The sequence below is a fragment of the Balaenoptera musculus genome, chromosome 6 (assembly GCF_009873245.2).
Source record: "Balaenoptera musculus isolate JJ_BM4_2016_0621 chromosome 6, mBalMus1.pri.v3, whole genome shotgun sequence".
NCBI classification, from domain to species: domain Eukaryota; kingdom Metazoa; phylum Chordata; class Mammalia; order Artiodactyla; family Balaenopteridae; genus Balaenoptera; species Balaenoptera musculus.
The window spans coordinates 26,092,624-26,116,816 of record NC_045790.1 but is presented as its reverse complement, the minus strand read 5'-3'; the positions used below and the strand labels follow the sequence as shown (position 1 = coordinate 26,116,816).

General features: G+C 37.9%; 1 protein-coding gene across 4 annotated transcripts in view; it reads left to right on the top strand.

The window, feature by feature from the left end:
* The window catches only part of IARS1 (isoleucyl-tRNA synthetase 1), an 80,489-nt gene extending 62,020 nt beyond the window's left edge, over positions 1 to 18,469 (top strand). For 3 of the 4 annotated variants that reach the window (XM_036854976.1, XM_036854978.1, XM_036854980.1), the window contains exons 31-34: positions 6,941 to 7,066; positions 8,995 to 9,138; positions 9,866 to 10,018; positions 17,816 to 18,469. In XM_036854976.1, coding sequence (XP_036710871.1) covers positions 6,941 to 7,066; positions 8,995 to 9,138; positions 9,866 to 10,018; positions 17,816 to 17,898 — 506 coding nt within the window. In that variant the 3' untranslated portion in view covers positions 17,899 to 18,469. The remainder of the gene's footprint in view (positions 1 to 6,940; positions 7,067 to 8,994; positions 9,139 to 9,865; positions 10,019 to 17,815) is intronic. The other variant, XM_036854977.1, reaches the window with a different exon arrangement.
* The last annotated feature ends 5,724 nt before the right edge of the window (positions 18,470 to 24,193 follow it).

The window sequence follows — 24,193 nt, the reverse complement described above, 5'->3', positions numbered from 1 at the left end:
GAGCCTAAACTTCTATCCCCTTCAGGCAGTAACAAGGCATCCCTTCCCCTCACCACTGCCCAGCAGTAGTGAGGCCACATATCCCACCACCCTGTCAAGATGTCAGTGAAGGCCACATGGGGAGCAGTAAGGAGGCATTCCTACTCTTTGTGGCCAGGGGAGGTATTAGTGGAGGTCTAGAGGAGAGCAGGAACTCCTTTCTTGCATCACCTTACCCCTCACCACCACCCCCACCCCCGCCCCAGAAGTAACAAGGAGTCCTGACCTCAGTGTCAATGCAAGCTAAATAGGGAACCCAGACTTCTCTCACTAAGCAGTGATGAAGCAGTGTTCCCTTTCCCTCGCCAGTATAATGTCAAACAAAGTCAACTAAAATAGAGGATGTAAATAAGAACCAGAGTCTCATAATGCCTAACATGTCCAGGTTTTAATTGAAAATTACTCATTATACCAAGAACTGGGAGATCTTAAACTGAATTTAAAAAGTCAGTCAATACATAGGAACATTAACATGACAAATGTTGACATTATCTGACAGAATGTAAAGCAGCCATAATAAAAATGCTTCACAGAGCAATTACAAACACAATAGAAACAAGTGAAAAATAGCCTCAGCAAACAAGTAAAAGATATAAAGAATAGAATTAAAATATTAGAACTGGTAAATACAATAATTAAAATGCAAAAACTCAGTGGGATGGGCTCAACAACAGAATAGCAGAGATAGGAAAGAATCCATAAACAGGGAGAAATAACAATAGAAACTACCCATTCTGAATAACAGAGTTAAAAACAGAAAAGCTGAAAAAAATGAACAGAGCCTGAAGGATCTGTGAGATAATAACAAAAGTTTAATATTCTTGTCACTGCATTCTGGAAGGAAGAGAAGAAAGGACAGGACTGAAAAAGTATTCAAAGAAATAATGTCTGAAAACTTCCTAAATTTGGCAAAACACATAAACCTACAGATTCAAGAAGCTAAGAAAACACCATACAGGATAAATCCAAAAGAATTTGCATCAGGCATAACATAGTAAAACTTCTGAAAACTTAAGGCAAAGAAAGCATCTTGAAAGCAGTGACAGAGATGTTGCAATACCTAACTTCTAGGGGAAAAACAATTTGAATCATACTGGATTTCTCATTAGAAATCAGTAGAGGTCAGAAGATGAATGGACAACATTTCTCAAATGCTAAAAGATGAGTATTGTCAACCCACAATTTTATATCAAGCAAAAATATCTTTCAAGGTAAAGGGATAATCAAGACATTCTCAAATGAAGGAAAACTAAAAGAATTTGTTACTAGCAAGACTTACTCTAAAAGAATAGCTAGAGGAAATTCTTAAAACAGAAAATGATAAAAGAGGCAATCTAGGGACATCAGAACAGAGGGAAAAAAAATTGAAAGAGTCAAAATATAGATAAATTCAACAGACTTGTCTTCTTGAATTTTTAAAATTATGTTTGATGGTTGCAACAAAAACTTAAAACCTCTAAATGCATATGCAAGGAATATTCAAGATAGTTATAAATAGGGAAGAGCAAAGGGATGTAAAGGGAGTTAAGATTTCTACACTTCTCTCAGACTGGTAAAATGTCAGCACCAGTGGTTATGTATATATAGTGTACCACCTAATGCAACCACTATAAAAGCCTACACTAAAAGATACATACAAAAACACTAAGCAAATAAAAATGGAATTCTAGAATATGTTCAAGTATCCCACAGGAAGCATGGAAAAAGAAAGTAGAACAAATACAAAGCAGAAAATAAAATGGAAGGCTTATACTTAACATCAGTAATTACACTAAATGTAAATGGTGTAAATACATCAATTAATAGAGATTGGCAGAGTGGTAAAAGCACATTACCCAGCTTTTTGCTGCGTACAAGAAAGTCCTTAAATATAACAAAATAGGTAGGTTGAGAGTAAAAGGCTAGAATAGGATATACCATGCAAGCATTACTCAAAGCAGGGTGTCTGTGTTCATTTCAATGAGTACACTGTATAGCAAAGAAAATTACCAATGATATTAAATAATGATACAATGTCAACCCAAAGGAAAATATAATGATCCTAAAGGTATATGTACCTAACAACAGAGCTGCTTAAATACGTAAAACAAAAACTGTTAGACCTTGAACAAGAACAGAAAAATCCTTAATTATAGTTTGAGAGAACAGTTAGACAGAAAATCAGAATCTAATCAGCATTTATGGAACACCCCACCTAACAGCAGCAGACTACACATACTATTCAAGTTCCCATTTACCAAGGTATATTATAGCCTAGGCCTTAAAATAAACCTAATCAAATTAAAGAGTTGAAATCATATAGAGTATGTTCTCTGACCACAATGGAATCAAACTACAAATCAATAACAGAAAGTTAAAAGCAAAATCTCAGGACATTTGAAAGCTAAAAAACATACTTCTAAATAATCCATGATCGGGGAAAAAGTGTTAAGGAAAAACAAATGCGTAAAACTGAATGAAAAGGAAAATACAGTATCAAAATATGTGGATTACAGCTAATTTGTATCTCTGAAGACTAACATTAGAAAAGAAGAAAGTTTCGATCAATAATCTAAGTTCCAACCTCAAGAATCTAAAAAAACAAAGTAAGCAGAAAGAAGGAAAATAAAAATAAGAGCAGAAATCAAAGCAATTGAAAATAGAACAATAAAGATAATAAAACAAAAAATGTGGTTCTTTGAAAAAATTAATAAAATCAGTAAACCTCTAGTGAGACTGACATAGAACCAAAGAAAACACTATTTACCAATATCAAGAATAAAATAGTGGGCTTCCCTGGTGGCGCAGTGGTTGAGAATCTGCCTGCCAATGCAGGGGACACGGGTTCGAGCCCTGGTCTGGGAAGATCCCACATGCTGCAGGGCAATTACGCCCATGAGCCACAACTACTGAGCCTGCGCATCTGGAGCCTGTGCTCCGCAATAAGAGAGGCCGCGATAGTGAGAGGCCCGCGCACCGCGATGAAGAGTGGCCCCCGCTTGCCGCAACTAGAGAAAGCCCTAGCACAGAAACGAAGACCCAGCACAGCCAAAACTAAATAAATAAATAAAATTTTTTTTTAAAAAAAGAATAAAATAGTAAAAGTTTACTGTACATCAAAAAAAAAAGAATAAAATAGGACATCAATACAGACTGCAGAAGTCAAAAAGATAAGCAAATACTGTGAATAACTCTCTACACATAAATTTGACAACTTGGATGAAATGAACCAGTTTCTAAAAAAGCACAAACTGCCTCAACTCACTCATATGAAATAGATAATTTCAGTAGCCCTATAGTTATTAAGGAGATTGAATTCATAATTTTAAAACTCCCTAGGAAATTTGATTGTAAATTTGATTTTCTAGTTGAGTTTAATGCCATCACTGATGGTGTTGCACAATACAGATGTCCATCAAAAAGGACATAGACATATTCATAAAGTCGGTTCCTCATACCAGTTAAAAGTAATGAAATGTATCTCTATGTATAAATTTTTCTATATTTAAAAAACATTTTCAATGAAAAAAGCAAGTTTCACAATTAAAAATATACAATAGTGAGCATTCATGTAAATTTTAAAAATACATCATTACACATTGTTTATAAACATATAGAATTATGAAATATGAGAACATGGACTTGAAAAACAAAGTTCATAATAAGTCTTGGGAAAGGGAGGAAGGGAAACTGAGGAAAAAAATAAAAGAGATGGCAATTTTTAAAAAGTAATGAAACTCTCAAGAAATCCAGATCCAGATGGTTTTGCTAGAGAATTCAACCAGACTTTAAAAGAATAAACACCAGTTCTACACAGATCTTCCAGAAAATAGAAGAGGAAGGAATACTCCCTAACTCACTTTATTCCATAATAAAGTATTGACACTAAAACCAGATACAAACAATACCAAAAAAAGAAAACTACAAATATCTCTCATGCATATAAATGTACAATTCTTACCAAAAAATCATGACATTGAATATAGCAGTATATACAAAGAATTATGTATCATAACATACGAGGTTTATTCCAAGGTTACAAGGCTGGTTCAGTATTCAAAAACCAATCAGTATAATCTACCATGTTAACAGATTAAAAGCTTATAAGATTATACCAGTTAGAAAAAGCATTTGACAAAATTCAGTGTTCATTCATGATAAAAAAAAACTGTCAGAAAAATAGGGAGAGGAACTTCATCAACTTGATAATGAGCATATGTAAAAAACCTATAGTTAACATTATACTTAATTGGAAGAGACTGAATGTCTTCTGTGTAAGATCAGAACCAAGGCAAGGATACCTGTTCTCATTACTCTTATTCAGCATTGCATTAGAAGTTCTTGCCAGTAGAATGAGGCAAGAAAAGAAAAAAAAGAACAAAAGAAAAGACATGCAGATCAGAAGGGAAGCAATAAAACTGTTTCTATTTGAAGGTGACATGATTGCCTACATAGAAAATTGCAAGGAATCTACAGACTGAGATGTATCCTGGGACCCCTCCATTGCTTTGCCCACCAGCACTGTTACCAGCTATTCCCAGGATGTTTGTGTATCCATTTGGACCTGTGATGATACCTCGGGCAATATGTGGTCCTCTACACTGCTGCACAAGTTCAGTGATGTGTGGCCTGTGAGCTGGTCCATCATTGCCAACATTCTGCCTGTCTTAGGTGGAGACAGGTGATCCTGTGGAAGGAATTAGTCGCAGGAACAGAGGATGTGCATAAGAAATGTCAACAGGGCCAGGGTTTTTTGTCAGCTTTAGTCACAGAAGGCCAGCAGAATGAGCAGTGACAAAACAGTTGGGGCCTAGCTGCCCCATCTGCTGACTTCAATACTGCTCCTTTCTGGACCAACTGACCAAACAACTAGGAAGAGTTCACAACTCCAACAAGATTATTTTCCCAGGATTGATTTCAAATGCAACCACAATTTATCATCTACATCAACATGATGTGATATGGTTTGTAATTTACTGTCTGACTGAAAGCATTCATATTATGAGGAAAAAACTACAAATGATCTTTATATTATTTTAAAGTATTTTGGCTAGTTTTATATACCATTTGGGTTTAAACTTTAATTGGGAAGGTTTGTTTCCAAAGTAATTGAATAAAATCATATTACTTTTTAAAAAATCATATTGCTTATAAAAAGAAAAAGTTTTTCATCAAATTCACAGGATATAAGATAAACATACAAAAATTAATTTTTATATTCTAGCAATAAACACATGGAGAATGAAATTTAAAATGTAATACCATTTACAATTGCTCAAAAAAGAGATACTTCAGTATAAATCTAATAAAACAGGTACAGGACTTTTATGCCAAAAACTACAAAATAATGATGAAAAAACCAAAGATCAGAATAAATGGAGAGGGGCTTCCCTGGTGGCGCAGTGGTTAAGAATCTGCCTGCCAATGCAGGGGACACGGGCTCGAGCCCTGGTCTGGGAAGATCCCACATGCCGCGGAGCAACTAAACCCACGCGCCACAACTACTGAGCCTGCCCTCTAGAGCCCATGAGCCACAACTACTGAGCCCACGTGCCACAACTACTGAAGCCCACGTGCCTAGAGCCTGTGCTCCGCAACAAGAGAAGTCACCGCAATGAGAAGCCCGCGCACTGCAACGAAGAGTAGCCCCCGCTCGCCACAACTAGAGAAAAGCCCGAGTGCAGCAACGAGGACCCAACGCAGCCAAAAATAAATAAATAAATAAATAAATTTAAATAAATAAATAAATGGAGAGAGATGCTGTAATCATGGGTTGGAAAATTCAATATAATAAACGTGTCAGTTCTCCCCCAGTTAATATATAAGTTTAACTCAGTCTTGTCAAATCTCAGCAATATTTTGTTGTAGATATAGCCAGATTTTCTTGAAAGAGAAAAAAAATAAAATAGTTAAAACACTTTGGAAAAATAAGAATATAGTGGGAGAAATCACCCTACCCAACTTCAAGACTTATCTGAAGACTTGTGTGGCATGAGCATAGAATAGACACAAAAATCATTGTCACAGATACAGAATACAGAAATAGACTCACAATAGACCACAAAATGTGGCCAGATGATTTTTGAGAAAGGAGCAAAAGCAACTTAATTGAGTAGTCTTCATTATATGGTACTAGGCAGTTAGATATCCACATGCAAAAAAATGTCCTAGACCTAAGTCTTACACCTTCTACAAAAACTAACTTAAAAGGGATCACAGACTTGCTTCCCTGGTGGCTCAGTGGTTAAGAATCTGCCTGCTAATGCAAGGGACACGGATTCTAACCCTGGTGCAGGAAGATCCCACATGCCGCAGAGCAGCTAAGCCTGTGCGCCACAACTACTGAAGCCCGCGCACCTAGAGCCCGTGCTCTGCAACAAGAGAAGCCACCTCAATGAGAAGCCTGCATACCGCAACGAAGAGTAGCCCCCACTCCCGCAACTAGAGAAAGCCCGCGTGCAGCAACAAAGACCCAACGCAGTCAGAAATAAATAAATAAAATAAATAAATGTATAAAAAGAAAAAAACATAAAACATTTAGGAAAAAACAGAAAATTTTTAGAATTCAGGATTAGGCAGAGAGTTTTTAAGACTTTATACCAAAAGTCCAATCCATAAAAAGAAAAACTGATAAATTGAACTTCTTCAAAATTTTAAATTCTGCTTTGTGAAAGATCCTGTGAAAAGGATGAAAACACAAGCTACAGACTAGGAGAAGATCTTTGCAAACTGCATATCCAACAAAGGATGTATCTAGAATATATGAAGAAGTCTCAAAACTCAACAGTTTTTTTTAGATCTAATTAGAAAATGGGAAAAGACATTTACCAAAGAAAATATACAAATGATGTGTTCCCCTTGACTTTTTATTCAAATTTAACTTTTTTTTTCTTCAGTTTCACTTATATTTTTGGCTTTTTAGGTGGAGTACTACTTCTGGAAAATCCAAAAGGAGATAATAGGTTGGACCTTTTAAAGCTGAAGAGTGTTGTTACTAGCATTTTTGGTGTAAAAAATACAGAGCTGGCTGTCTTCCATGGTGAAACAGGTATGTAGAAAGTCAAAAGATATTCATCTATGTCCTTTGACACGAGATTGATCATTGAGGATCTTAATTTGGTAACATAACCTTTGCCTTTTTCCTGACTCTGGGTCAGGGCCAGCCTCTACAGTAGTGCCTGCCTGCAAGTGTCTCTTTGTGCCTTCTTTGTGTGATATGGCTGAAAGAACACTAGACTTACTAGGAGATGAAGGTTCTAATCCTACCCTTTCCTGTTAGCCATGTGATGCATTCTAGGCTTCAGAGACTTCCCTGTTGTGTTTTAACTTTATTAAACATAGTGTCTGCGTCTTGCTAAATCCAGATTCTCAATGAGACAAGCCTAAATAAAATTTTAAAGAATTATAAGTACATTTCCTCCCACTGTCATGGGTTGAATTGTGACATCACCACCCAATCCCCCACCTCTACCCCAAGATGTGTTGAAGTCCTTATATTTACCCCCAGTACCATCTAATGTGACCTTCTTTGGAAATAGGTTCATTGCAGATATAATTAGTTAAGGTAATACTGGAGTAGGGTGGGCACTACTCCAATATGACTGGTGTCCTTATAAGAAGAGGGCCATGTGAAGACATAAACAAAGAGGGAGAAGGCTATGTGGTGACAAAGGCAGAAATTGGAATTAGGCAAACCTGCAAGCCAAGAAACACCAAAGATTGCTGGGAACATCCAGAAACTAGGAAGAGGAAAAGAAGGATTCCCTTACAGGCTTCAGAGGGAGCATGGCCCTACTGACACCTTGATTTTGGACTTCTCACCTACAGAGAACTGTGAGACAATAAATTTCTGTTGTTTTAAACCGTCCCACCCACCCCACCCCACCTCCCTCCCCAGTTTGTGATTCTTACATTAGACAAAGGAAACTAATACCATCAACAAACCTGAATGTTCATTTTCAGAAACTTTTAAATATCAATAGCTTAAAAGAAGAAATCTAAATGGCCAATAAATAAAGGGAAAATTGCTGAACCTCAATAGGAAAAACCACAATGAGGTACTATCACATGCAACCGAATTGGCAAAAACTAGAAAAATTTCACAGTATCAGATGTCAGGGATATTATGTAATAGGAACTGTCATTCCCTGTTGGATTGTAAATTGATAGAAACACTGTGGACAGCCATTTGCTGTTTTATCTGTTAAGGGCTGGATAAGGGAAGCAAACATGATGTGGGGAAACTGAGGAAGTTAAGGTTTGGAAGACAGATGGTTCACTGGGGGCTCTGAGAAAAATCTCTGACCAGGATCCACCAAGGGGAGCTGGTAAGTAAGTCAGTGGACAGCTTGGATCTCTATCTCAAGTCACTGTAGAATAAGAAGCAAGGACATACTGGAACTCACATATGTCTAGCTCATTGTCCCCTCTGACCCAGCAGGCGGCAGCCTGTGAAAGCTGAGTAATGCCTGAGCCCCACCTTAACCTTTAGTGGCATAGTGGCTGTAACTCATCTTCTACCCTAAGCAATGTTTAATTGTATATAAATGAAATTACACTGTGTGTGTTCTGTGTGTCTTGCTCTTTTCCACATATGTTCATTAGTCAACTTATCTTCTGATCATAATTATCTTTTTTTAATATAAGCATTCTTTTCATGGTAAAGTTTAGGATTCTGATATAGGAGGAAATTTTAAAAGGAGCTATAATATGGAGGAAAAATACTAAAAGGGGAAAAAAAATTTGCCTTATAAGTTATGAATATTATGCTATTTTGCAACATTAAGATTTCCTACTATTTGCATGTCATTAAAGCCTGATTTTGTAGAAAAGACAGTATCCTTTGATAAATAGAAATAAAGTGGAAAGCATCACTGTAAAGATACATGATAGTTTAATAATTAAATAGGAAAAAGTGAATGACTTCAGCTCTGAACTTTCCCCCTGAAAGAATGATTGTTTTGTTGTTATTTTTAGAAATAAAAAACCAAACCAACTTACTGAGTCTTAGTGGAAAAACACTTTGTGTGGCTGCAGGATCAACTCCCTCTGTGGTCGACAGTCCTAGTACTCTTCTCTGTCAATATATCAACCTACAGCTCTTGAATGCAGACCCACAAGGTGCGTGCCTCCCCCAGCTGTGAACACCCTCAGCAGGCAGGTTATGGTGTGCTAGATGTTAAGATTTCCTTTAATGTTCAATATCTCTGATTTATATGGATTTTTTTAAGTCAGCTTCAACTTAGTAATTTAAAATGTAGACTCCAACACTTCTTTGGGGAATACTCACGGCTTGTTTCTTTTGGTGTATTTATGTAGAAACACCCCTCCATCTGACATGGTCAGGAAATGAGGTAAATTGGTTAGGTAAAAATTACAGCTAAATGAAGCTGAACTGTTTAAATGTCAGAACATTGTAGTCTTAAATTTTGCCTTCTTTTTTTCTTGGAAAATGTTCTGAGAACTGTTGTACATATCCATGCCTTAATCAACAGACTAGATCGATACTTATTTTTCCTTGATATTTTAGGGTCCTCATTGTGCACATTTATTACTGTCTTCAGGCTCTTCATTTGACTGTTTACTGAATATCTCTTCCCTAAACTACTGGGCTTTTATACTAGTTGTTTTTTCTTCTTCCCTTTCTCCTTTCCCCCTGTGAAATATTTAAGACTGTTTCTGCAGACTGTACAATTAATCCCACTCTTGCTCTTGTACCCACTGCTGGCTTTCAAAGCCTTTAGCTCTACCCATTAGAACTGTCTACTCACTACCTCCATTAGGGATCCACTAGCTAGAGGGTGAACTCTCAGGATTTAATCCATTTTGGGTTTTTTTTTTTCTGTAGAGTGTTTAATGGGAACAGTAGGCACTCTCCTGCTTGAAAATCCACTAGGGCAGAATGGACTGACCCACCAAGGTCTTCTGTATGAAACAGCCAAGGTGTTTGGCCTTCGGAGCAGGAAGCTAAAACTGTTTTTGAATGAGGCTCAAACAGAAGGTGAGGAGATTATAGAACATGCTAATTGTTTTTCATTTTTGTTTTTATTTTATTGAAAATAGATTGTGATGCCATCAATTATATGTGTAAGAGATAGTACTATTATCTTTTTTTCTTTTTTTGCTCTTTCTCCAGAAATTTGCCATACTATAAATGTTAAAATAATAATAATTAAAAGGATGATATGTATAAAATAGATAATAAGAAAAAAAATAATTAAAAGGATGATTACTTTTTTGCTTTGGAAATAATCTAAAAATTATATTGGTATGTTAAAATACATGCTTCTAGGTAAATTAGCTTATTTGCTGGTCCTAAAATTGTCCTCTTCCCCGAGAATCAAAATGATCACTGTATTTTAAAATAACAGCTTGAAGGAAACATAACTGACATTGTACTTCCTCCTTTACAACTTTATAAAGCATACCTTTTCTCGGTGAGCTGCATAAAAATGTGAAGAGCTAGGTCATTAGTTGACATATTCTCCATTCCATAATTCAGAAAACAGAGAGTCAGGATAAGGCACAGGCTAGTGTCTTCGAGGATATGTTTTCTCTTTCTCCCACTTATATCATCCAGTACTGTGATTTCAGCTTCTGTGGCTGTTCTGACAACTTCTCTAGTGACATTTTAGCCCTCCCCCGAGTTCTGTTCTATATTCGATTCCCTATTACACATGGGTGTTCATTTTAATGCTGCTGCCACTGGAATCATTTCCTCAAACAGCTTCCCCTGATGGGATCTGGGTTTTTCTGTTTATAGCCATCCTTCTTGTCATCCCAACTCATAAACCTTTTACCATTTCATCCTTTTATTTATTCAGCCTAAAGCCTGGGATTTATTGGACTTTCTGAGTCAAGATTTGTGTCTCCTAGCACTGGTGGAAAGTTGCTAAGCATTATCTTTTCCAATGTTAGTCTTTTAATTTTCTGCAGTTTGAATATGCTGTGCCTGGGTATAAATTTTTTGGTATAATGCATTATTCATCTCTGTTACAGAGTTTTGATTTCTAGCATTTCCTTTTAATTCTTAGAATTTCCATCTTTCTGCTTACATTACCCATCTGTTCTTGCATGTTGTCCACCCTTTCTATTAGTGTCCTTAACATTAATCCCAGTTATTTTCAATTCCCAATCTGATAATTTCAAAATCTCTACCATATCTGAGTCTGGTTGTGTTGCTTGCTTTGTCTCTTCCTACTGTGTTTTTTCCTTTTTAGAACGCCTTGTAGTATTTGGTTGATAGCAGTACATGATGTACTGGGGAAAAGGAACTGAGGTAAATAGGCCTTTATTTTTTTTTTATTTTTTTATTTTTTTTATAAATTTATTTATTTATTTTTGGCTGTGTTGGGTCTTCGTTTCTGTGCGAGGGCTTTCTCCAGTTATGGCGAGCGGGGGCCACTCTTCATCGCGGTGCGCGGGCCTCTCACTATCGCGGCCTCTCTTGTTGCGGAGCACAGGCTCCAGACGCGCAGGCTCAGCAATTGTGGCTCACGGGCCTAGTCGCTCTGCGGCATGTGGGATCTTCCCAGACCAGGGCTTGAACCCGTGTCCCCTGCATTGGCAGGCAGATTCTCAACCGCTGTGCCCCCAGGGAAGCCCAATAGGCCTTTATTGTAAGGTTTTATGTTTATCTGGCTAGGAGTTAGGCTGTGTTTATTGTTTACTGTTGCTGTAGGTTCCAGAGGCTCAAATTTCCTTCTGTTGTCTTATGTTTTCCCTAGAGATTCCTTTTTAAATATGGTTGGAGCTTTGCCCATTCTTTCAGCTGTAATGCCCTATTATCATACAGGAGCCCATATGATGTTGTAGTAAAGTATGGGGGGAGGAGAAGTGGGGGAAGTGTTCTATAATTTTATGATTAGTTCTCAGTCTTTAGTAAACCTGTGCCTCTGGGCTGTGACCCTCACAGGTGTTACTCAGCTTTAAAATTTTTCCTCTTCAGGTAAGAAAGGAAGGTAAAGGGGGCTAGAGGTGGGTATTTCCCTTTCCCTGGGTCAGTTAGGCTTTGGATAAAAAGAAAAAAAAATAGTTACTGATGAGGAAGAACTTCTGCCATTTTACTGGGAATTTTTTTCTAGAAGCCTTGTACCTTTTTTGTCCTCATTTCCTCCATTACTGCCACCTTTTGTATTCAGTTCATTTTTTGCAGTTTACTGTTTTCTTTTTTTACTTCCTTTTGTGTGTGTGTTTTTTAAGACATTAGTGTTTACCATGGGGATTACAATTAGCATCCTAAATTTATAACAATTTAACTTGAATTGATACCAGTTTGACTTCAATAACATACAAAAACTCTGCTTCTATACAGCTCTGCCCCCGTTTATATTCTTGTCAGAAATTATATCTTCATAATTATGTTCCCCAAAGCATAAGTTCTTAACTGTGTTTTATGTATTTACTTTTTTTTTTTTAATTTATTTATTTATTTTTGGCTGTGTTGGGTCTTCGTTTCTGTGCGAGGGCTTTCTCTAGTTGTGGCAAGCGGGGGCCACTCTTCATCGCGGTGTGCGGGCCTCTCACTAGCGCATCCTCTCCTGTTGCGGAGCACAGGCTCAGTAGTTGTGGCTCACGGGTCTAGTTGCTCCGTGGCATGTGGGATCTTCTCAGACCAGGGCTCGAACCCATGTCCCCTGCATTAGCAGGCAGATTCTCAACCACTGCGCCACCAGGGAAGCCCCCTATGTATTTACTTTTAAATCATGTAGAAAACAAAAAGTGGAGTTAAAAATAAATGTAACAACAATATGGCTTTGACTTACTGTCTAGCATCCTTTCATTACAACCTGAAGGATCCCTTTAGCATTTCTTGGAGGGCAGTTCTAGCAGTAATGAACTCCCTCAACTTTCTGTTTATTTGGGAATGTCTTAATTGCTCCTTAATTTGTGAAGAAAAATTAAGAAGAAAAAAATCTGTTTTGCAAAATGGAGAATTCTTTGTTGATAGTTTTTTCTTTCAGCACTTTAAATATGTGGTCCCACTGCCTTCTGGCTCTCATGGTTTCTGATTAGAAATTAATCTTTTAATCTTATTGAGTATCCTGGTATTTTGCTTCTCTCTTGCTGCGTTCAAGATTTGGTCATTATTTCTTCAAATATTCTTTATATTCTTTTCTTCCTGAAATTCCCATAGTGTGTATGTTGGTCCACTTGGCCTGTGTCTCAGACGCCTCTTAGGCTCTGTCCACTTTTCTTCATTCTCTTTTCTTTCTTCTCCTTCAGACTGGATGATTTCAAATGTCCTATCTTCGAGTTCACTGTTTCTTCTGTATGCTAAATTATGCTGTTAAGCTTCTCTAGTGACTTCTTAATTTCAGTTATTGTACTTTTCAGCTCCAGAATTTCTGTTTAGTTCCTTTTATAATTTCTCTGTTGATATTCTCATTTTGTTGATACATTGTTTTCTTGGCTTGTTCTTTGTATGTGGTTTCCATTGACCTTTCCATTAGTCAGTTATTTTCCATTTAAGACAGTTGATTTAGAGTCTGTCTAGTAAGTCCAAGTATCTGTGCTTCCTCAGGGACAGATTCTGTTAATTATTTTTTCCTGTGAATGGGCCATACTTTCCTATATCTTTGTATGCCTTGTAATTTTTTTTGTCTTTGAAAACTGGATATTTGAATGTGGTGACTCTGGAAATCAGGTTCTCTTCCCCAGGGTTTGCTGTGTTTGATGGTTGAAGGCTACAGTCTTCTGTTTGTTTATGACTTTTCCAAACTATTTTTACAAAGACTGTATTCCTGGTTGTATGTAGTCCCTGAAGTCTCTGTTCCTTTAGCTTATGTTCAGCTATTATTTTGACAAGAGATTTCCTTGACCTCCAGGAACTAAAAATTTAAAAACAAAATACCTACTTCTCCCAGTCTTTAAAGATTGGCTCTGTTCTGGTCCACTCCTTCAGCTCAGCCAGGCTGTTTACAGTTCTGCCTTAGGCTTCTCTTCCTGTTTTCACTGAGCCCTGAAGATCAGCCACGTTTGGCCAAAAAAGCTTTTTACCTTTATCAGAATCAAATGCTTAGGGTCTTCTCAGGTCTTTCTGTGTATGCATACTGCCCTGGGCATGAATGTGGCTTTCTAAATTATTCAGCATACAGAGGCACTTTTTAATGCCCTAATTGCCCAAACTTTTCCTCCCAGGCCTTAAGCAATCCATTGCCTGTCTCATCCATAATCTTTTGCCCCAGGCAGCCGTGGGTTGCCCCAGGCAGCCGTGGGTTTTTTGTTTGCCTTTGGTTTTCATGCAGTGCCCATCACTTTTCCACCCTGAGTGAGTTCCAAGTAGGCAAAACAGAGACAAGCACCTTATGTAAGCCCTTCAAGTAGCTCCCAGACAGGTTAGAACAAATGCAATACTTTTGCTCTCTTCCTCCTGGAGCTGGGAACCAGGGTCCCACACTGGAAACTCGGGCTACTGTCTTTAAGCCCACCACCAAGCTAGGAAGGAGCTGGTAAAAGCACAAGTAAAAACACAGATCTTTCCTGCCATTTTCAAGTTGCCTTTTCTTTAATTCAACATTCACTTGGTTGCTGTAAATGTTTGATTGCTTTCTAGAGTTCTGACAAAGTTGATTCTGGCTGGCTGTTTTGTGATGTTTCAGTTGATGTCCACTTTAAGGGAACATTTCTTTAATTCTTTGGGGACACTGTCTACCCTGGCCCACTTTAAACTCAATTATTTTGGGCCACAGAGAGTGTTTAGAAAGTTCTGGCCCCAGTCATGCAAGGGGCCAGAATTCTCATGGGGACATGTTCTGTCTATCTCTCCCCAAACCAAGGCTAAGTGGGACAAGTCTCTATGTTGGTTTACTGTGACTGGTGCAATAAATTACCAAAAACTGGGTGGCCTGAGACAACAGAAATGTATTCTCTCACGGATCTGGAGGCCAGAAGTCTGAAATCAGGGTGTCAGCAGGACTATATTCTCTAGGGGAGAATTTGTTCTTTGCCTCTTCCAGCTACTGGTGGTTCCAGGCATCCTTGTGGCTACCTCACTTTGATCTCTGCCTCATTGCCACCTCTTCTGTCTGTTTCTCCTTTTTCCAAAAAGGGTAACAGTCACAGTTTCCAGGAATTAAAGCATGGTCATATCTTTTGGAAGGCCATTATTAAACCCATAACGTTCTCTTAACTGTTTTTCTCTGTGGTGAAGGATCTTTTTGAAATTTACCCTTTTGCCATGGGCTCCTTATTTGAGGTCTCAGTTTTTTGAGAGGGATTTCATTGGACTCCCCAATTTGTGTAGACCCTAGGCTTTTTCTTCTTTCACTTTCATAGCCTATTAGTGCCAAGTCTTTAAGCCTCCAGGCCCACCAGAAAATCTTAATGTTCAGCTACCTCTTGGGATTCATGATATTTTGGACTCTGTGGATTTCTCTCATTTTCTTCCCTTGCTCAGCTATTTTTTTCTTTAATTTTTAAAAAAAAATTTTTTTAATTAATGTTTTATATTGTGCTTTAACATTTTCTGCTACATTATTAAAAACGAAAGCCTTCTTTTCTACTTGCATTTCTCTCTTTAATGAAGCACATTTATTGTACTTGAGATTTATTTTCAATAACTTTCCTTTGTCTCTTTACCCCTCACTAGTTTTAGGGCCTCATCATCTAATGAGACAGCCTGTCTGCAGGCTATATTCTTCCACCAAGATTGTCTTCATGCACATTCCTCCCTTGATGATGTTCCCCTGCTTGGATCCCCCAAGGCTCACCATTATCTAATGCTTCAGAATCCTTAGCTTTACACATAAAATCCTTCCTGTTCTGGTCCTTATCTGTCTTTCCAGTTATGTCCATGAAGCTTTCATTCTATCAGAAGGCTTTTTTCACTCTCCTTCCAACACATTTGGCTCTTTCATGATGGTTTGGTAGTCAACATCAACAAGTAGGTGTAGCTTCCTGTTTTGATAACCTTGTGTGAAACTTCAAAGACATTCTTAACTTCTTTTTCTTAGCCCTCAAATCCATTGGTCACCAAGTGCAGTTGAGCAGTGAAAATGAAGAAGTGTCATTTTTACTTGTTCTATGCAAGTGTAGGTACCTGGTTGAAACTGATCAAGGATAGAATCACATCCATGTGAATTACATATTAGTACTACTACCTATGATTCACAAACCAGATCTTACCTATAATGTCTTACTACCTTCTTTTTGCTGTAAGGTTGACTGGGCAAGTTTAGTAGGTAAAAGCTTGAAAGTTAACTTATTCACCCAAGATTATCGAGAAACCTGGTATTCTTTCCAGTCCAGTATCTTTTCCCAATCTGATATCTCTTGCCTCATTTTCACTGTAGTCTTCCTCTCAAGATTATCTTTCATAAAATATTAATAATTTGGTAAATTAGAAGGATCTCATAAGGCTTACAGTTTTAGAAACTCACTGATGCCTTCTTGCTTGTTCCACTAGATTCTAAATATCTTCTCCAGCTCCTGTAGTTATCTATTAAGGAGGCAGCTTTTGAGAGTATTTTCTTATCCAGGGTTCCTGTTAGGTAGGACAGGAGCCATTTTTAGAGAAAGTTGGTCCTTCCCTTTGAATTCAGATCTGGCTAGAAGCAAAATGCCCCACAGTAGGCAGAGAACTTTTTAAAATTTTCTCCGTCCTTCCTTCCTTCCTCCCTCTTTCTTTCCTTTCTCTTTCCTTCCTCCCTTCCTTCCTTCCTTCCTTTCCCTTCTTCTTCTCCCACCACTGCCCCACTCTTTTTCTGAGCTTTAATATATTCAGTGTGTTTTGATCTATAGTATTTGTGTTATACTTTTGGATGCTCAAATTTTTTTTATCTTTAGCTGTATTGGCTCCTGTGTTTTTTGACCTGAGTCTTTGATAAATTCTTGCTTTCTGACATTGCAAGCTGTCCTGGGTTTATCATGTATACTCTTTCTTCCCCAAACATGGAAACGACTGCTGTTTTTCCTGTTATAGGGTGTTAATATTTAGGAACCACAAATCTGAGCTGCTTGCTTAGCATTGCTTCTAGGCCTTTTCTGAAGACATAGGAAACATTGTCTGGGTGGGAGTGTGGGGACATCTTGGGCAGTACTCAGAGTTAGTTAGGTTAAGGGCACAGTCCTCCACAAGTCTGCCCAAAACTTCTAACCCCAGGTATAAGGAGTTAGGCTCCAACTACAAGCTCAGACAAAAGAGTTCACACAAGACCATTGTCACTTCTGGCACCAACTGCAAGTTCAGAGGGTTTCCAAAAGTCACCCTCAGGTCTGATAATTTGCTAGCAGGATTCACAGAACTTGTGGAAGCTATTGTACTCATGACTACATTTATTATAGGGAAAGGATAAAAACTAGAACCAGGCAAAGGGAAGAGATGCACAGGGCCAAATCTGGGAGGGGGTCCAAGTATGTAACTTCAGATTATCTCTCCGCAAGGAGGCATGGACAGTGTTACCTTCTAGCCTCAATACATGACAGTAGTACGTACAGTGTATTACCAACCAGGGAAGCTCACCTGAGCCTTGGTGTCCAGAGTTTGTATTGAGGCTTCATTACATACGTATGATTGCTCATATGGTTGGTCTTTCTGGTGTAGCCAGCTCCACCCTGAGTCATCTCATTAGCATAAACCATCAGGTGTGTTCAGGGGCCTACAATAAATAACAAAAGATGCTCCTATCACTCAGGAAATCCCAGGGTTTCAGAAGTACCCCCAGTAGCTGGGACAAAGTTTAGGTTTCTCTTAAGATGAGGCCGAATTTCTTACTATCCAGGTGGTTAACATATTTTTAATATTCATCCAGAATAGGTAGAAAAATGATTTCTTTAAAACTTCTTCTTTTCATTCTAGAAATTACAGAAGAAATCCCCATGAAGACTTTGAACACGAAGACTGTGTATGTTTCTGTATTACCAACTACAGGAGACTTCTAACATTCAGTTATCTGTGTGGTTCAGTCAACCTTTCCCTGGCATATACCTCTTCTCCCCTCCCTCCAACCCTGGACACACACACGGACACAGACATATTGATATTTCCTTCAGGTGCATGTATAATATACTGCTTTTGGTCTAAAATTGAAATGGAATTGATCAATGGAATTGATTGAGACTTCACAGTAATAGTCACACTTAACCGTAAACACATATGTAGTCATGTTGAGGAAAAGTTACAGTGTTACCTCAGCACTACAGAGTATATTTCTATACTTGAATTTTTAAGTATAGAACATAGTAGTTGTTTAAATGGTATAGTGTGTGTGTGTGTGTGTGTGTGCGTGCACTTGTATATATATATATATATATATATATATATCTCTCTGTATCTATCTATCTATCTATATATATATATATATCATTCTATGGCCTTTTAAAACTTATTTGAAATCTCTTGAAGGAATGGACAGTGTTATATATTTTTGCTACCTGGATTTTCCTGGGTAATTTGATGGAATATTTTAAGTTTTAGTAAATCAGAACAATAAACTTTCTCACAGATAATAAACATGTTAGAAGTAATTCATTCTCCCATAGTTCAGTGAAACTTGGAATTTGCAATCTTTAAAGAACACAAAAACTTAATAGTGACTTCCATATTAAGACACTAGACTAAATATCTAATTTCACTTCTTCCCAAAATCCTGTGTCAAAGAAGCAGATGCCAAGACAAAATTAGATGTGCAAGAATTTACTGGGGGAAGCATACACGAAAGATAAAGGGGAGAGGGTAAAGGCAAAAGTAGAGAGAGCCTTCAGGCAGAAATGACCTGACTTTGGACCCATGCCTTGCTCAGTCAGTGGCTGGGAGCAGCTGAGGGGGACCATGGCCTCAGCACAGATGGATCCATTGATCTGAAAATTTAGTAGCTAGAAGCTGTCAACCAACTATACTCCCTACATCAGATTCTCCTGAAAGGAGCTCTGAATGGTGCATCTCTAGCTGCTAGAATAAACGCATTCAAATCCATACCCACAAAGTTGGAGGAAACCACACAAGATAACAAGTGTTGGCAAGGATCAGTGAAACTGGAACCCTTGTGCACTGTTGGTGGGAATGTAAAATGTTGCAGTCACTATGGGAAACAGTATAGAGGTTCCTCAAAAATTAGAAGTAGAACTACCATATGATCCAACAGTCAACTTCTGTGTACATATCCAAAAGAATTGAAAGCAGGGCCTTGAAAAGATATTTGCACACCCAGGTTCATTGCAGCATTATTCACAACAGCCAAGAGGTGGGGCAACCCAAATGTCCACTGAGGGATAAATGGATAAAGAAAATGTAATCTGTACATACAATTGAATATTATTCAGTCTTAAGAAAGAAGGATGAAACTTGAGGACATTAAGCAAAGTGAAATAAGCCAGTCACAAAAAGACAAATACTGTGTGATTCCACTTGTATGAGGTACCTAAAGTAGTCAAATTCATTGAAACAAAATGCAATGGTGGGGCTTCCCTGGTGGCGCAGTGGTTGAGAATCTGCCTGCCAATGCAGGGGACACGGGTTCGAGCCCTGGTCTGGGAAGATCCCACATGCCACGGAGCAACTGGGCCCGTGAGCCACAATTACTGAGCCTGCGCGTCTGGAGCCTGTGCTCGGCAACAAGAGAGGCCGCGATAGAGGCCCGCGCACCGCGATGAAGAGTGGTCCCCACTTGCCGCAACTAGAGAAAGCCCTCGCACAGAAACGAAGACTCAACACAGCCATAAATAAATAAATAAATAAATAAAAGAACATGAATTTCTAAAAAAAAAAAAAAAAAATGCAATGGTGGTTGCCAGGTGTTGCAGGGAAGGAGAAATGGGGAGTTGTTCAATGGGAATAGTTTTAGTTTTGCAAGTTTTAAAGAGTTCTTGAGGTCTTTTGCACAAAAATGTGAACATAGTTAACATACTAAACTTGATCCTTAAAAATAGCTAAGTTGGTAAATTTTATGTATCTTTTACCACAATTTAAAAAAAATTTTTGAATGTCAGAGGGACAGAAGCCAACCTGAAAGAGCTCCCAGTGGCCAAAGCTGGAACAGTTTGAACAAACATATAATGTAGTATTGAATTAAAATCCAAAGTATAAAATAAATATCCATGAGTACATGCTGATATAAATGATTGAATAAATAAATGAGAGAGGTGAGACAAATCTATATAAAATTCCAAATAATGTATATAGATACTCTTTCACAAGGTGGTGTACCTTAACTCCCCACACCTTGAGAGAGGACTGTACTTTGTGGCTTACTTTGAAAGAGTAGAGTATGTGAAGGGGGCAAAAAGTAACTTCACAGTTTAGAAAACTGACAAACACTACCTTGGACAGGTTAACATCATCAGGCATGATAGCATATACTCTTTTTTTTTTTTTTAATTGATGCGTCGTTGATTTACAATGTTGTGTTAATTTCTGCTGTACAGCAAAGTGATTCAGTTATATATATATTATTTTTCATATTCTTTTCCATTATGGTTTGTCACAGGGTATTGAATATAGTTCCCTGTGCTCTGACCATTTTTTTTTAATAACATCTTTATTGTACAGTGTTGTGTTAGTTTCTGCTATATAACAAAGTGAATCAGCTATATGGATACATATATCCCCATATCCCCTCGCTCTCTTGCGCCTCCTTCCCACCCTCCCTATCCCACCCCTCTAGGTGGTCATGAAGTACCAAGCTGATCTCCCTGTGCTATGCAGCTGCTTCCCACTAGCTATCCATTTTACATTTGGTAGTGTATATATGTCAGTGCTACTGTCTCATTTCATCCCAGCTCCATTCTCTACATCTGCGTCATTATTCCTGTCCTGCCCCTAGGTTCATCAGAACCATTTTTTTTTTAGATTGCATATATGTGTGTTAGCATATGGTATTTGTTTTCCTCTTTCTGACTTACTTCACTCTGTGTGACCAACTTTAGGTCCATCCACTTCACTACAAATAACTCAAATTTCATTTCTTTTTATGGCTGAGTAATATTTCATGGTATATATGTGCCACATCTTCTTTATTCATTCATCTGTCAATGGACACTTAGATTGCATTCATGTCCTGGCTATTGTAAATAGTGCTGCAGTGAACACTGTGGTACATGTCTCTCTTTGAATTACGGTTTTCTCAGGGAATATACCCAGTAGCGGGATTGCTGGGTCATATGGTAATTCTATTCTTAGTTTCTTAAGGAACCTCCATACTGTTCTCCATAGTGGTTGTATCAATTTACATTCCCACCAACAGTGCAAGAGGGTTCCCTTATCTCCACACCCTCTCCAGCATTTATTGTTTGTAGATTTTTTGATGATGGCCATTCTAACCACTGTGAGGTGATACCTCATTGTGGTTTTGATTTGCATTTCTTTAATGATTAGTGATGTTGACCATCCTTTCATATGTTTGTTGGCAATCTGTATCTTCTTTGGAGAAATGTCTGTTTAGGTCTTCCACCCATTTTTAGATTGGGTTGTTTGTTTTTTTGATATTGGGCTGCATGAGCTGCTTGTATATTTTGGAGATTAATCCTTTGTCAGTTGCTTCATTTGCAAATATTTTCTCCCATTCTGAGGGTTGTTTTTCCGTCTTCTTTATGGTTTCCTTTGCTGTGCAAAAGCTTTTAAGTTTCCTTAGGCCCCATTTGTTTATTTTTGTTTTTATTTCCATTTCTCTAGGGTGTGGGTCACAAAGGATCTTGCTATGATTTATGTCATAAAGTGTTCTGCCTGTGTTTTCCTCTAAGAGTTTTATAGTGACTGGCCTTAAATTTAGGTCTTTAATCCATTTTGAGTTTATTTTTGTGTATGGTGTTAGGAAGTGTTCTAATTCCATTCTTTTCCATGTACCTGTCCAGTTTTCTAGCACCACTTATTAAAGAGACTGCCTTTTCTCCATTGTATATTCTTGCCTCCTTTATCAAACATAAGGTGACCATATGTGTGTGGGTTTATCTCTGGGCTTTCTATCCTGTTCCATTGATCTATATTTCTGTTTTTGTGCCAGGACCATACTGTCTTGATTACTGTAGCTTTGTAGTATAGTCTGAAGTCCGGGAACCTGATTCCTCCAGCTCCGTTTTTCTTTCTCAAGATTGCTTTGGCTATTCAGGGTTTTTTGTGTTTCCATACAAATGGTAAAATTTGTGCTAGTTCTGTGAAAAATGCCATTGATAGTTTGATAGGGGTTGCACTGAATCTGTAGGTCGCTTTGGGTAGTATAGTCATTTTCACAGTGTTGATTCTTCCAATCTAAGAACATGGTATGTCTCTCCATCTGTTTGTATCATCTTAGATTTCTTCCATCAGTGTCTTACAGTTTTCTGCATACAGGTCTTTTACCTCCTTAGGTAGGTTTATTACTAGTTATTTTATTCTTTCTGTTGCAGTGGTAAATAGGAGTGTTTCCTTAATTTCTCTTTCAGGTTTTTCATCATTAGTGTGTAAGAATGCAAGAGATTACTGTGCATTAATTTTGTATCCTGATACTTTACCAAATTCATTGATTAGCTCTAGTAGTTCTCTGGTAGCATCTTTAGGATTCTCTATATATACTATCATGTCATCTGCAAACAGTGACAGTTTTACTTCTTCTTTTCCAATTTGTATTCCTTTTATTTCTTTTTCTTCTCTGATTGCCGTGGCTAGGACTTCCATAACTATGTTGAATAATAGTAGTGAGAGTGCACAACCTTTTCTTGTTCCTGATTTTTGAGGAGATGGTTTCAGTTTTTCACCATTGAGAACAATGTTGGCTGTAGGTTTGTCATATATGGCCTTTTTTATGTTGAGGTAGGTTCCCTCTATGCCCACTTTCTGGAGAGTCTTTATCATAAATGGGTGTTGAATTTTGTCAGAAGCTTTTTCTGCATCTATTGAGATTGTCATGTGGGTTTTTTAAAAAAATAAATTTATTTATTTTTTGGCTGCATTGGGTCTTAGTTGCTGCACAGGCTTTCTCTAGCTGTGGCAAGCAGAGCCTACTCTTCGTTGCGGTGCGCGGCCTTCTCATCGTGGTGGGTTCTCTTGTTGCAGAGCACGGGCTCTAGGCGCACGGGCTTCAGTAGTTGTAGCATGTGGGCTCAGTAGTTGTGGTGCACAGGCTTAGTTGCTCTGCTGCATGTGGGATCTTCCCAGACCAGGGCTCAAATCCGTGTCCCCTGCATTGGCAGGAGGCTTCTTAACCACTGTGCAACCAAGGAAGCCCCTATCATATGGTTTTTCTCCTTCAATTTGTTAATATGGTGTATCACATTCATTGATTTGTCTATACTGAAGAATCCTTCCATTCCTGGGATAAACCCCACTTGATCATGGTGTATGATCCTTTTAATGTGCTCTTGGATTCTGTTTGCTAGCATTTTGTTGAGGATTTTTGCATGTATGTTCATCAGTGATATTGGCCTGTAATTTTCTTTTTTTGTGACTTCTTTGTCAGGTTTTGGTATCAGGGTGATGGTGGCCTCGTAGAATGAGTTTGGGAGTATTCCTCCCTCTGCTATATTTTGGAAGAGTTTGAGAAGGATAGGTGTTAGCTCTTCTCTAAATGTTTGATAGAATTCACCTGTGAAGCCATCTGGTCCTGGGCTTTTGTTTGCTGGAAGATTTTTAATCACAAGTTTCACTTTCAGTGCTTGTGATTGGTCTGTTCATATTTTCTATTTCTTCCTGGTTCAGTCTTGGAAGGTTGTGCTTTTCTAATAATTTGTCTATTTCTTCCAGGTTGTCCGTTTTATTGGCATATAGTTGCTGGTAGTAGTTTCTTATGATCCTTTGTATTTCTGCAGTGTCAGTTGTTATTTCTCCTTTTTCATTTCCAATTCTATTGATTTGAGTCTTCTCCCGTTTTTTCTTGATGCATCTGGCCAATGGTTTATCACTTTTATCTTCTCACAGAACGAGCTATTAGTTTCATTGATCTTTGCTTTTGTGTCCTTCATTTCTTTTTTCATTTATTTCTGCTCTGATCTTTATGATTCTTTCCTTCTGCTAAGTTTGGGGGTTTTTTTGTTCTTCTTTCTCTAATTACGTGTAAGGTTAGGTTGTTTATTTGAGATTTTTCTTGTTTCTTGAGGTAGGATTGTATTGCTATAAACTTCCCTCTTAGAATTGCTTTTGCTGCATCCCATAGGTTTTGAGTCATCGTGTTTTCATTGTCATTTGTTTCTAGATATTTTTTTATTTACTCTTTGATTTCTTCAGTGATCTCTTGTTTATTTAGTAGCATATTGTTTAGCCTCCATGTGT